Raw genomic sequence first — 13030 nt, forward strand, 5'->3', positions numbered from 1 at the left:
CCCTTCACCTCGTGTGGATAATCACTATGCCTTGCATGTATGTGCCCTTTATTTGTTGAACTTCTATATTTTTGCTCATATTCTATCTGTTTGGAATTCCTTGAACTCTTCTGTTAAATCTCAACTGTTTAAGTTACTCTGATGACCTTGAAACATCATTTTCATGTTTATTTTCTGGCTTCTCTATGGCATCCTCTTTCCTCTTGTTACATCGTGCATTCCATATTAGTAATTATGTTGGTGCTTCTATTATCCCTGCTTATATTGTAGGAAAAGGGGCTATGTTTTATTCTCTTTATCTGCTTTCATGGTACACCTGTCTCTCAAGATAGATTTAATAAACGGGGGGAAAGAAGGCAGGTCTGGAGGTTAAAAATATGATGGAAAAACTATGATAGTATATATATATATGTGATACATTATTATATAAACTATATTCTGGTCCTAGCTATGACACTAACTTTTGAGATCTCTTCCCTGAGTCCAGTCTGACTCATACACATTGAAAGCCTAAGCTACTGTCTAAAGGCTAAGGAGACATTGTGAAAAACCATTCACTGAACCAGACTTGGGGTCCCTACATGGGGTCCACTCAAGGGTGCTATTTTATTCACCAATATTTAGAGCTGCACAGCAGGGTGCTGTGCTGACATTCCTGACATCATTGCTGTAGCTCATGGTCATGTCATGTCAAAGGCCAAGCTCTGGATGCAGCTAAAGAGACACAGGTAAGGCCAAGAGTGTTCTGCGAAACAGTAGAGAAGGCCTTATCCTATGAACTAGTCTGGCTGATTTGTACACTTCAAGTTACCTAAAGGATAATTAGGAATGAAACACAGAAACATCTACTTCATTTTTAGTGTTTGTTCACATAATTTTTTGTAATTCCCTTTTCCTGCTTCCTTTTGCAGGCTTAGCTGGGAGTAAAGAGCCATTAGAAGCCCCTCCTTTACTAGACCATTGGTCAGTGGTATATCAGTGAAAGAGGAGATCCTTTTGCCTGAACACCTGCTTAGATGAAGTGGTTTGGTAACCACTAGGCGTTAATACTGTTGACTTTTTTGTGAAGGTGGGTGAGACATAATTACATAAATCCAAATAGTAAATTGCTACTATGGAAAATAATCTTGTTTAGAATTGGAGCTCAAATGTCTTACCCTCCAAGATACGTTGGATTGTCTTAGATTCTGTTGATATAAAGCATACGTATATCCCTTTGGAAAGGACAAGAAGTGATTTCTGATTGTTAGAGCTGTGGGAGTGCAGAAACAATTTCAGAAATATTTCCAAAGTGAGGTTTTATCGGGATGGAATGGGCTGGCCCAACTCTAACCATACATGCTATATAGTTTTTTTTTTTTTATTAGCATAGTTTAGCTAATGGTACAAATGTAGAAAAATCCCCCAGTGGTCTAGAGTGGTTCTACTTTTTCTGCTAGAATTGCACCTAGAGTAACATGGACACACCAGGGGAAACAGTCTTAAACTTACTAGAAGTTTCTTGTTATGATTAAATCGTGGGGAAAAACAGGCAGAGAGGGAACTTGGAGTCACTACTGTTACTTCCCAAGGGATACTTAACCATTTCTGTCCTGATATGTTTCTCTTTGATCCTTCTAGAAGCTTTGTCAGAGAGAATTCAAACAACTGCCATGGGAAATGGGTTACAGCCTTCACAGGACATAAATGCTAAAAACCAGAGTGGAATGTTGTCCTGATGTGTGATGGGATTCTCAGGTGAGAAGCAAGTTTTAGAGCCAAGTCATGAGTGCTGTTAAAAGACCTCAACTTTTGTGGAAAAGGGTATTAAGATTGTGACCTTGAAGACCAAGACTCAATCCTCTTTTCTTTTTTCAATCCTCTTTTTTTAATCTCTCACTACCAGTCCATTGGAAGGCCTGGGTTGGGTGCCAATTCTGACACTACAATGGAGAAATGGCAAAACTTTGACCATACACTCTATATATACCTTCTTTTCTTCAACCCATCATAACATCCAAAATTTGCTTTTGAAAAATCTCCTTGAACTTACCCTTTTTATAGAGGAGTAAGCAGACCAAGAAAGTGAACTGCTTACCTGTATTTTCAGGGGAGCCTGAGGTCATGCCAGAACAAGGTTTCACCTCTCACTGACCTCCATCTACTTCAGGGGGCAGGTGTGTTTATGTAGGATACTGGGTTTCTAGAACTTATAAGAAAGTTGAATCTGAAGAATAGCCAGGACAAAGCAGGGAATTGTGGAACTAGGCAGAGGTAGAAATGGGAGACCCATTATGTTTGGAATTTGTGCAGCCAGCACATGACTTTCAACCCCAGATGACTTAGCCAGTACTGCTCTGGTTAATGGCCTTATGTAAAATACAATTTTAATCAGTAGGCTCTCTGAAGGGTATATCTTTGGCTTGCCATTCTGTACATTCTGACTTTTTGACCCAGTGTTTCAATGGAAATCTTCCAGAGCAGTGAAATACCAAAATTCATGGGCAAGAGGAAGATTAGAAATTGGAGCCTTTAAAGCAAGCGAGACAGGAGCTACTATGTCCATTTTAGTTTTCTCCTGCCTCCTTCAGAAATAAATCATCATCTTCTGGCAGAGTTGTGTTTCATAAAATAAGATGCACAAGCTGATGAAACAGGAGATGCCAACAGAGACAGGGAGGCAGTAGGCAGAGTAGGGCGAGAGCAGAGGAGAAGTAATGGTTTGGATATCAGCTGAAGAAGCCTTAATGATCCTAAAAATTATTGGCCAATAATTTCTACTTTGGACTCATGTTGCTGTTTCAAAGAATGATAAAGCACCTTAATTATTGCTTTAAATAACTGTGCAGCTCCATCAAAACAGCATGAAATAGCACCCATGTATGAGCAAACCTATCGCCTGCCATTTCTGTTACTGCACCTTGAGGAATCCTTAGGGAGTAACAGGATGATGATTTGGTACAGCGATCATCTTGTATGGGCCTTCTCAATTGTAGGCTACTCAGGCCTGGGTGAAATGTTTGCAGGGGACCCTTGTCCTTGACATTCCGGGATCCTCAGCTAAGACAGGAAGAAGTCATTGTGTTCATTCTCTTAATATTGGGCTCAGGTGGAAAGGGCTCATTTTAGAAGTTTTTAAAAGTTCTTTGTTTCTACAGGGATTTTTTTCCTATCCCAGGATCTACAGGCTACTGTGAGACCAAAGTCTTGCCAATATGTATTAATTTCCTTACGCTGATACAAGGTAGCAAGCCAGCTCTGTTAAAACAAGGTATATTTCTTCTCCCTTTGGTCAGGATAAGTACTTGTTTCTGGATTCATAGAACTGCAGGAGAATAGGCAAGTTCTTAATTCAAATTTCTGGGGTTGATTTCTGAGAGAAGGGGCATAGTAGAGGAAGAGAAGCTACATTATATTTTAAGAACGTGCTTGCTGCTTGGTTGTTCAGAGATGTTTTGGTCTGGTTTGTTCATGAAGTAAAGATGCCATGCATGAAGGAGTAGCGTTCCATTCACCCTTACCCACCCTTCAGAATGGGAGCCACTCAGCCAGTCAGGAAACACAGCCAGAGAAAACCCATTCTTGCTGCCTCTTGAGAGTCGGGGGTGGGTGGGTACAATGAGCAGAAGGGGCTCACTGGATAAATAGGATACTGTTTCCAGAGCAGTATTCATATAACTCGAAGGGGAACTCTCCAGTGGTATTCCTACCGCTTACACAGATTGTACCACTACAAAGCACATGCTTGCCAGTTTTTTCTACCAAGGTGGCAGTTACTGTAGACACAGTGATAATTCCCTTCAGTGTTGCAATTAACTAGGGAATCTAATTTTCACAAAAGCCTATTAGTCAGTGATGGTATACCAGTAGCTAAGACACCAGCCTACTCTGTAGTCTTAATATGGAGTCTCACAAAATACCATCTTTTTTTTTATGATTATTTATTTTTTAGATACAGAGTCTCACTTTATTGCCCTCAGTAGAGTACTGTGGTGTCACAGCTCACAGCAACCTCCAGCTCTTGGGCTTAGGCGATTTTCTTGCCTCAGCCTCCCAAGTAGCTGGGACTACAGGCGCCCACCACAACGCCTGGCTATTTTTTGTTGCAGTTTGGGTGGGGCCCGGGGCTGGGTTCAAACCTGCCACCCTCGGTATATGGGGCCGGCACCCTACTCACAGGCTCTGCCCTCTTTTTTATGATGTTTATAAAGATGCATACTTTGAAGGAAAGGAACCATATGTAATTTATTCTCGCCACTATGGGGGAAAAATCTATGAAAAATATTGGCTTTGAGAGGGATTCATTCCTTATTTATTGACAATTTAGAAGAAGAAAGAATTTGGGTCAAGTGATGGACCCTCTTGTCTTTCTAGACTCAAACTGAAAATAGTTAAATTCAAGCTATTGGACATGCATACCTACATACGCACATTTTTCTTTCTGTTCAAGACTACTTGCTTACTCTTGTACTTGTTCACTCTCAGTAATCTTAGCCAAGAATGGATTCTCCTATGTTTGAAAGGATTAGTGGGTGGCAGAGCTGAGCCATTTATTTGGCTGTTCTTGAAACAAATGAGATCCATTGTAAACTAACAGGTGAGTCATTGGCAGTACTATCTGTGTGCTTAATGGATACCTCCTAAATTTGGCTCCTGAGATTAGATGAGTTTTTGGAAATGGGTAAAATCATCACTCTTCTGTCCCAGTATACATTTCTCTCACCATGCATAATTACCAGTCTGTACATGGAAGGGGTTCAAAGATCAGTGAATCATTCCTTACACTGAGTCAGTTTTTTTTTGCACCGTACCACTTGGCATCTGTAATCCCAAAGCATAATATTCTCTATGCTCAAACTGAAGAGGAAATTAGGCGCGTATTACCATGTTCTTTGGAGCCACCTAAAAAAAGTTGGTTTAAATTATATGATTTGATTTTTCTATGAAGATGAAATTCACGTAGTTTATTGCTAAATCCTTACTAGATGATAATGCTTTCCCCTTGTGCATGCTTCTCCATTCCTAATTCATCATGTATTTATCACATAATGAGTGGTGTGCAAAGGAAAAATGAATTTGCAAATCTTCCAAAGAAGAAAGCCAACAAGAATTGTGTGGTCCAATGTATTTGTGCACATGTATTGACACAACTGCTCAGGAGGGTTCAGAAATCAAAGTGACATTAAAGGTTTGATTGTGTAAGCTTCCTATAGAGCAGTTTAAGCAAAGATTTCACAGAGCAGTTACAGCTAAGAGGAAGTTTAGCTACTGTACCCATTCTGTATTTAGAGAAACTAAAATGTAGTCATTTATCTAAGGTCACTCAGCCTATTAGTGATAGTACTAAAATTCAGGTTCTTTTTACTGGTGTAATGCCTCCACTGAATTGACTTTCCATGAGGGACACTGAGTTTGAAATAGTCTGAGAGATTTCAGTAACTGTCCCCTTTTATATTTCAAAGAGATGATTCCATTGTTTATGGATACTGTCAACTTAACCTGGCAGCTCCCAGGGGGCCCACAAATTAAATACAGTGGCATGTGCCAGAAGTTCAGGATCCAGCAGAGGTTGGACAAATAGCCCAGTAATTTCTTTGTCTCAGAGGGATTCCATATACTTTGCATAAGAAGGCCAGTTGGGGGCGGCGCCTGTGGCTCAGTCGGTGGGGCGCCGGCCCCATATACCGAGGGTGGCGGGTTCAAGCCCTGCCCCAGCCAAACTGCAACCAAAGAATGGCCGGGCGTTGTGGCGGGCGCCTGTGGTCCCAGCTGCTCAGGAGGCTGAGGCGGGAGAATCGCTTGGGCCCAGGAGTTGGAGGTTGCTGTGAGCTGTGTGAGGCCACGGCACTCTACCGAGGGCCATAAAGTGAGACTCTGTCTCTACAAAAAAAAAAAAAAAAAAAAAGAAAAAAAAAGAAAAAAGAAAATAAAAAAGAAGGACAGTTTGGAATCTGCAGATTTTTGTTTGAGTGAAGGCAAAATGTCTTCAAACAATTGGTGGTATCTTTAGTTTTTGATGGAGGCTTAACATCTTTGTTACGTGATTCATATAGACTTTAGACATTCTGAATTTAGTCCAGTAATGAGTAAAAGGGCTGCTTTAATTTTTTTATTAAAAAATGATTTTTCCCTAAATAAAGTGAATAAAGTGCTAGTGGAAAAGACTAATAGCATTTCCAAAGACTCCTAGACCACTTGAGAAGTGAGGGTTTTCTCTCCTTTAAATAAAGTGAACATAGTGCTAGTGAAATGTGCTAGTAGTGGTTCAAAGACGGATGTTCTAGTCTTGAACTGTAGTAGTTCAACTCTTTAACTTTTCCTCTTTTGGACATGTTTGTGCGTTTATGGGAAAAGGATGGTTTTAGGTGAGAGACTCCTACCCACTTGGCTCTCATCTCCCAAGATTTCTTAGAAAAAAGAATTCCAGGTTCTATGTGTAATTCACATCATCCGAGGCTGGAATGCAGGTTAGCTTTTTGGTCAATACAGGACAAGAGAAGGGAAGGCAGTGATTCATTGACCTTGGACCTGGATGTAAACACCTTTATCATTAAAGCTTCAAAGCCAAAGCCTTTTTTATATGCATAATGTATTTTCTTTACCTGAATCACTCTCTAGATTTTTGTCTTGGCCCTGCTCCCCCACCCCCTTACCCCCCATTCTTAGCCCTGCATAGGCATTAGCTATTTTGCCACTGGAATGGGAGAAAATGCTTTAGGCAGGAGGTAGGGCTTGTACTGCCTATCTCTTAATACCACTCCTCCTTCATCTCTCCTCAAGTTAGGGATACTCTAAAGACAAAGGTGAAACCCCAGGCCTCTGTATAAACTGATGGTCGACTTTCCCTCCCCATTCTATCTACATCTTTCAGCCAAAACAGGGAGGATGCTGCAGACAGTGGTGCCGTTATTTTAGGCATAGTGGTTGACGGAGAGGGAACAGAGGCCTACTGACTTTACTTCACAGACCTCTCACCTGTGAATATCCATTTCCTTCAGCAGGACTCCCTCCTGAAACGCAATTCATTTCTTATTCCCTCTCCTTTTTTTCTGCAGTGCCCTACCATCTCAGGACAATTCTGGTACTTCAGAGTTAGAAGGAAAAAGAAATATTTGTCTGATTTTCCAGAATGTTAAACAAAGCACCTAAAAGGGGGAGGGGGAGACTTATAAAAATATAATGGGGTCATCCCCCAAACTTCCCACATTATAATTTATGAAATGTCAAAATATAATGAATAGACTTTCCAAATATTATCATCTCTCTCCACCCATATACACCCAATCTGCAGCAGCCTCAGTACTGCCCTTTCACCTCTTAAAACGGCTTTGCAGTATTTCATCCCACTGACCCCACCTTCCCAAACAGGCACCCACTTGTAATTCCAAAGAGAGTCTCCAAAAAAATAGACATCTGAAAAAACTACATCTGTTTACACTCAGTCTATCTGCATATTATTTCTGAAGATTATTATTATTTTAACTGTAAAAAAGATTGCATATTGGCAATATAATGAGAAAACTGTGGCGGCCATTTCTGGCTGGTGTGGCGCGTGGGGAAGATAGAAGCACAGAAGCAACAGGGCTCAGAGGAGGGACATGAGGATTGAGCCGGGGTTGCCTTGTTTCTCAATCCTTGGACTTCTGAAATGTCCCATCTCTTTATTCACTTCGCCTTTTCCCATTTCCACTGTCTAGCCACATGCCACACAGCTTTCTGGAAGCAGAGGCGGAATGGCTTTGTGGCATGTGTCCACTTTGGCCAGTTTGAAGATGGGTATGGCATTGAAGGGTTGAGATGTGGTACACACGCCAGATCAAGCTTATTTGTGACTGTTTCCACTCTGGGAATAATTGTCCATCACTTTCTGTGACTTTAAAAATTTAAGCAGTTACTAGGCTGATAGGTTAAGAAACAAATCTTTTGTTCTTGTGGGTGTGCATTAATATTAAGCATGAATATATATCATATATTACATTGCTTTCCTTCTGCTCTGGGGCAGACTGCACTCTCCTTCCAAACAGGAAAACTACACAGCCCATGGACTGAATGTTTTGAAAGCTGTTATTCCCCCACTCCCACCCCCTACCCTCACCCCATCCCTTCTTCCCAGCCTTCAGTTTCTGTATTAGAAAAGTCCCTTCTGTCCCCCCTCCCACCAGCCCACCCGAGGTTAAGTAGATAGCGCCACGTTCTAAGATTCATGCATCACTGCATTTTGCTATTGCACATATTGCAGAGAAAGAGTTGTGTGTGCCCCTCCCGCTCTTCCCCTTCCCTTCCCTTGGTCTCTCAGATTTCTGTGCTATTCCCATGCTGCTGTCTCCCAGCCTTCCCCCACACTCCAGACCCTTCACTGGTTGTGGACATCTTCTCTACGGACAATCTTATATATGATCCAGTAGAACATGTTGAAGATGAGGAAGGCCATGGGGAAGCCAATGCGGGATATTTTGTCAATCTTCTTGGCCCTCTGTATGAAGAGTTTTCGCATTTCCTCTGGGGACTTAGATGGTGCAGGAGGGGGGTTGGTAGTGGTGGTGTTGTTGGTACCCTTGACTGAGATGCCATCCTTGGCCTGCAGACAGGCTGGGCCCATCCCATAGGCTGAGAAGTTGAAGCGGCCCTCTCCAGCCTCATCTTCCTGGAATAGATTCAACATGGGGCTCTACTTAAAATAAGACAGGGGCTGGGCACCCTCCCTGCAAGGCACTCCCCTGGGGGCCAGGCCATGCCCATTTGGTTCTTCCTGTCTCTCAGACTATGTACCATTCCAAGTTTCTGAAGGCTTTATGGCTGGCTGGGGAGTTATGCCTTATAGAGGGGTGCCAACTGCGTGCCCAAACAGATGCAAACCAGGGGATAGGAAGGTGGTTTAGGGTTTGGAGACCTGTGCTTAAATCTCCACTCAGTCGCTTGCTGGCTGTATGACCCCGGGCAAGTCACTTCCTTTTGTGAATCCCAGGTTTTTTATTTTCTTTTTTTCTCTGTAAGTAAGGGATAAGATTTACCCACTTCACTATCTCACAAGGTTCTTTTGACCGTTGGAAGTTGTAATTGAGTAGATGCTTACTGTTATACTGGATTTTGGTTAGAAATTCAGAGGACAATTTGGAGAGATCCCCTGCTTTGCCTCTGTTGCCTCTTTGCCCTCCTCCCTCCCTCTGCCTTCCCAGTTAGTAACTCCCAGGGGAAATGGCCATAGAAGCTCTGGGTTGCACCTTCGTTTCACGAGGTGGGGAAGCTTCTTTACCTCTGTGCTCTCAGTGACCTGAGACCTGGATTTTTGTTAAGTTTTCATTCAAGGCCCTGCATTTGGCTTGAACTTACCTTTCTAGGCTTTCATCCACCATATATCATACTTTGCACCTTTACCAGCTTTGTTGCACTTTTTTTGGTACATTCACACCTCCGTGCCTTAGGCTCACTACCAAAATGCCTGTTGTCCTTGTCTGACTTGTGGAGGCACTAAGGTCTGCTTTTGTCCTGTTTGGCATTGTTATCTTTCCATGCCAACTCTGAGGTGGCATTGAGAGTCCTGTGTTTTGGTATTAGCTGAGCTGTTGATTCGGTGTGTGACTCTGAGAAGTTTTTTTTTTGCAGTTTTTGGCCAGGGCTGGGTTTGAACCTGCCACCTCCAGCATGTGGGACTTACATGTGCCCTACTCCTTTGAGCCACAGGCACTGCCCACTCTGGGAAGTTTTTTCAGCTCACATTTCCCTCCTATGTAGTGAGCTTTTGGGATAAGAACCCTATCTTCTGCTTGTTTCTGTGCAGGACACTAAAGGTAGTGTCCTGCACCCTGAGTGCACCCTGAGCTTCCTAAAGGTAGGCTAAGTTGTCCCTGCTGTTTGCTCCTGAAGTTCTCTATACACTTCTCCCTCTTGTTAAAGAAAGCTTTTATCACATGGTGTACTGTAATTCCATGAATAGTGTCTTTTTCTCTTCTATTATGAAAGTAGAGGGAAAATCTGTCATGTTCTCTGTATCCTCAACATTGAACAAATGAACATAGAACCTTGCACGAGAGCTTAAAACCAATACGTGTGGAGTAAATAAATGTGCACTTGTGTATCTTCACCAGGCAGGCTCAGTCATGCCCCCAACCCTTTGGTTTGTTTAAATAGGGTTTGAGATACACAATAAATGCTCAAGAACTCTTTGGCAAATGAATGAATCTCAGTAAATATTTTTCTATGAGTAGGACAACAAGTAGTAGGGTTATGTTGGGGCTGAAGAAGGGAGTTGAGGGATAGTCAGCCAAATTACTGGACCTAGTACCTGCAAGGGAGTCTGAAGCCAACTCTATTGTATTTGAATATAAATCTGCCCTTGCTAGAGGTTTGGGTGCTTGACCGTGCGTGTGTGTGTGTGTGTGTGTGTGTGTGTTTAAACTGGGCCAGTTGTCTGAGAGGGAGCATTAAATTAACTTTCTATGTAGTTTTGGATGAGTTATTCTCTGCTTTCCCCTAAAGATGGGAGTAGAAAGAGTGGAAATGTGGACTGAAGGCCTGCTCTAGCTAGAATATTGTCAGTTTTATGATACATTGTTTTTATGATATATTGTGTCCTCAAGAACTATTAAAAAAAGTTTGCTATTCCCGTCTATTCCCATTGTAACCAGTAGGTGGCAGGAAACACATGCTTAACTGCATCTGCAGCTGCTTGGGAATGTGGAGCAGGGGAAATGTGCTAGTAAACTTGGGGACCAGGGAAATTGCCAGCACTATGCCTGTTGAGGCTGGGGCTCACAGATATGGTTTCCTAATAATTTGCCTAATGAGGTCGGCCAGAGAATTCGAGGTCCAGATGCTTTTTTTCCCAACAAATGAGGTAACATGGAAAGATGGTGGGAATTGGGGAGCCTGACCAAGATAATAGGCTCTGAGAAATTCAGGCATGTAGCTAGTTGCTCTCCACTCACCATCTGGGGCTTAAAATCCCCTCAGAAAACTTCTGCTAATGGGAGGTTTCTGCCGCCCAAACTTGTACACATTGTGTACGAGCTGTATCCAGAGTGACTTAACTCCAAAGGAAGCTTATCTTTATGATAAGCCTAATTCTTCATCCTTGTGGTTTCTGACATTTGGGCTAAGTTCAGAGCCCTAACATTAATTCAAACACACACAAGGGGGTGAGCAGGAGAAATATGTGATAAAATGAGCTGAGGCTGAAAAATATCTGGTTAGAAGGGACAGTGGTAAATTGAAAAAATGCATTCCCCACCTAAAGGCAATTACAGTGCACCAATACCAGTGTGTGCCAGATGCTGTGATTTTCTGAGTGAAGCCAAAGTGTGGCTTTTAAATACACCTTAGTCCAGATTTTACGAACACTGCTGGCCAAATTAAAGACAACTGCACACCAAATTTGGCCTTCGGGCTACTCATTTTTGACCTCCAGCGTGGGATATAGCCTTCCTTCTTATTTAAGGTTTAATAAATGCAAGCCTATTTTTATCTGCTTCAGGATGGAAACATCGACTAACAAATAAAAAAAACTCATGGTTTATGGCTAATGTTTTGAGAAGAGCTGTAGGTCATTGAGCACTTCTCTTGCCTTTGCCATCAGCACCTTGTGATCCTGGTGTTCTTCCGTCTCCCTCCTCAGTTGTGTGGGAGGAGTAGATGGGATGAGCTCGGAGATGTCTGCCAGGAGGGAACTAAACAGGACAATCTGATCAAATCTGGATAGTGGGCTTACTCACACTTTAGCTGACCGGGCAGAACGCTTTTGTTTTCCTCTGGGGCTGTGATTTTCACATGGTGTGCCACAGAACACTGGTGTGCCACACACGAGAGGATCTTAGGTGCGACGCGAAAAATTTTAAAGATCACTAAATTATTTTTGAAAGATCAAACACAATAAGTATATATATATTATGTTTTTAAACTCTTTTTTTGGTCAACATAATTTAAGTGTGCCCTGGAAGTTTAACTATAGAGTTCAAGAGTGCCATAAAATAAAAAAGGTTGAAAAACCCTGCTCTAGGGTGTAAAACTGGTAGGTGTTGGCGGAGGGTAGAGGCAGCTGTGGAAGTCCGATAGGCCCACTATACTATGTACCTGCAGGGAGCTTCTTTCACACTTTAGTCTATGTGAATAGATATCCTGGAGTTGTGCAGTGCCCAATCTAAAGGCCTGGCACTGTTCAAATATTTTGGACATAATCTTCGCAAATAAGTGTTTCCAACAAATGTCTCTAGCAGAGGGAAATTAAAAATGCTGCTAGTCTACTGGGGAGAGGGGGAAGGAAAAATAAAAATAAATCTCAGAGATAGCTGTGTTTGGTCAGTCTTACTTAGATATTTTTTAAGAGCCAGAGACTAGGTATTCAGTGGATAGTATGGGGTAGCTAAAAGGGGTCTTATAAGACGGGCCAGGCTGGCTGCACTCAAGACAATTTCCTCTTCCAATGCAGATTTAGAAGAATGGTGATATCTTAATTCCTATGGACATCTTCTGTCTTAGAATGTCGGCTTCCTCTATGTGGGAAGCTGCTGGCTGCTAATTGAATTAGATTGCTGATGTTTAAGAAACGCACTGATGGAAATCCACGTATGTGTAATAATTTTAACCCTTGGCACTTGTGTAGCAGGAAAAAACTGGAAGCTACTTTGGCATCCCCTGATTTAATCCTCGTCACAGTCACCCATTATGTACATTTAGTTCATTTTAAAGATGGGGAAATTGGTCCTGGGAAGAGGGTAGCTTGAAGTCATACACCAAAGAGAGCTAAAGAGGCAGAGTCTTTGGTCACACACACACTGTAGCTGGGTGGACAGCTATTTTATTTTATTGACCTTTATTTCTTAATAGATAGCTGTGCTAAATAGGTCAATCTATAGCTTGTAGGACCTGGTTTGCCCTGCAGGTGTGTGCTATGACTTGACAGGTCATAGTCTATGGCCTTATCTGGCCCTAATCTGTCACTGCAAAGACTTCAGGGCAGGCTCTCTGATTGCAAGGCCTCTTTATTGATTAGTTTATTTCCCTCCTTTTTAATTTGTTTAACAAATCATTCACTGTATTTCAGGCATTGTCTTAGACA

At 42.2% G+C, this 13030-nt stretch overlaps 1 protein-coding gene across 1 annotated transcript in view; it reads right to left on the bottom strand.

The window, feature by feature from the left end:
* Positions 1-8200: 8200 nt before the first annotated feature.
* The window catches only part of GLRA1 (glycine receptor alpha 1), a 113121-nt gene continuing 108291 nt past the window's right edge, over positions 8201-13030 (bottom strand). The window contains exon 12 of the mRNA XM_053566213.1: positions 8201-8623. Coding sequence (XP_053422188.1) covers positions 8333-8623 — 291 coding nt within the window. The 3' untranslated portion in view covers positions 8201-8332. The remainder of the gene's footprint in view (positions 8624-13030) is intronic.

Source organism: Nycticebus coucang, chromosome 17 (assembly GCF_027406575.1).
Source record: "Nycticebus coucang isolate mNycCou1 chromosome 17, mNycCou1.pri, whole genome shotgun sequence".
Classification (NCBI taxonomy): Eukaryota; Metazoa; Chordata; class Mammalia; order Primates; family Lorisidae; genus Nycticebus; species Nycticebus coucang.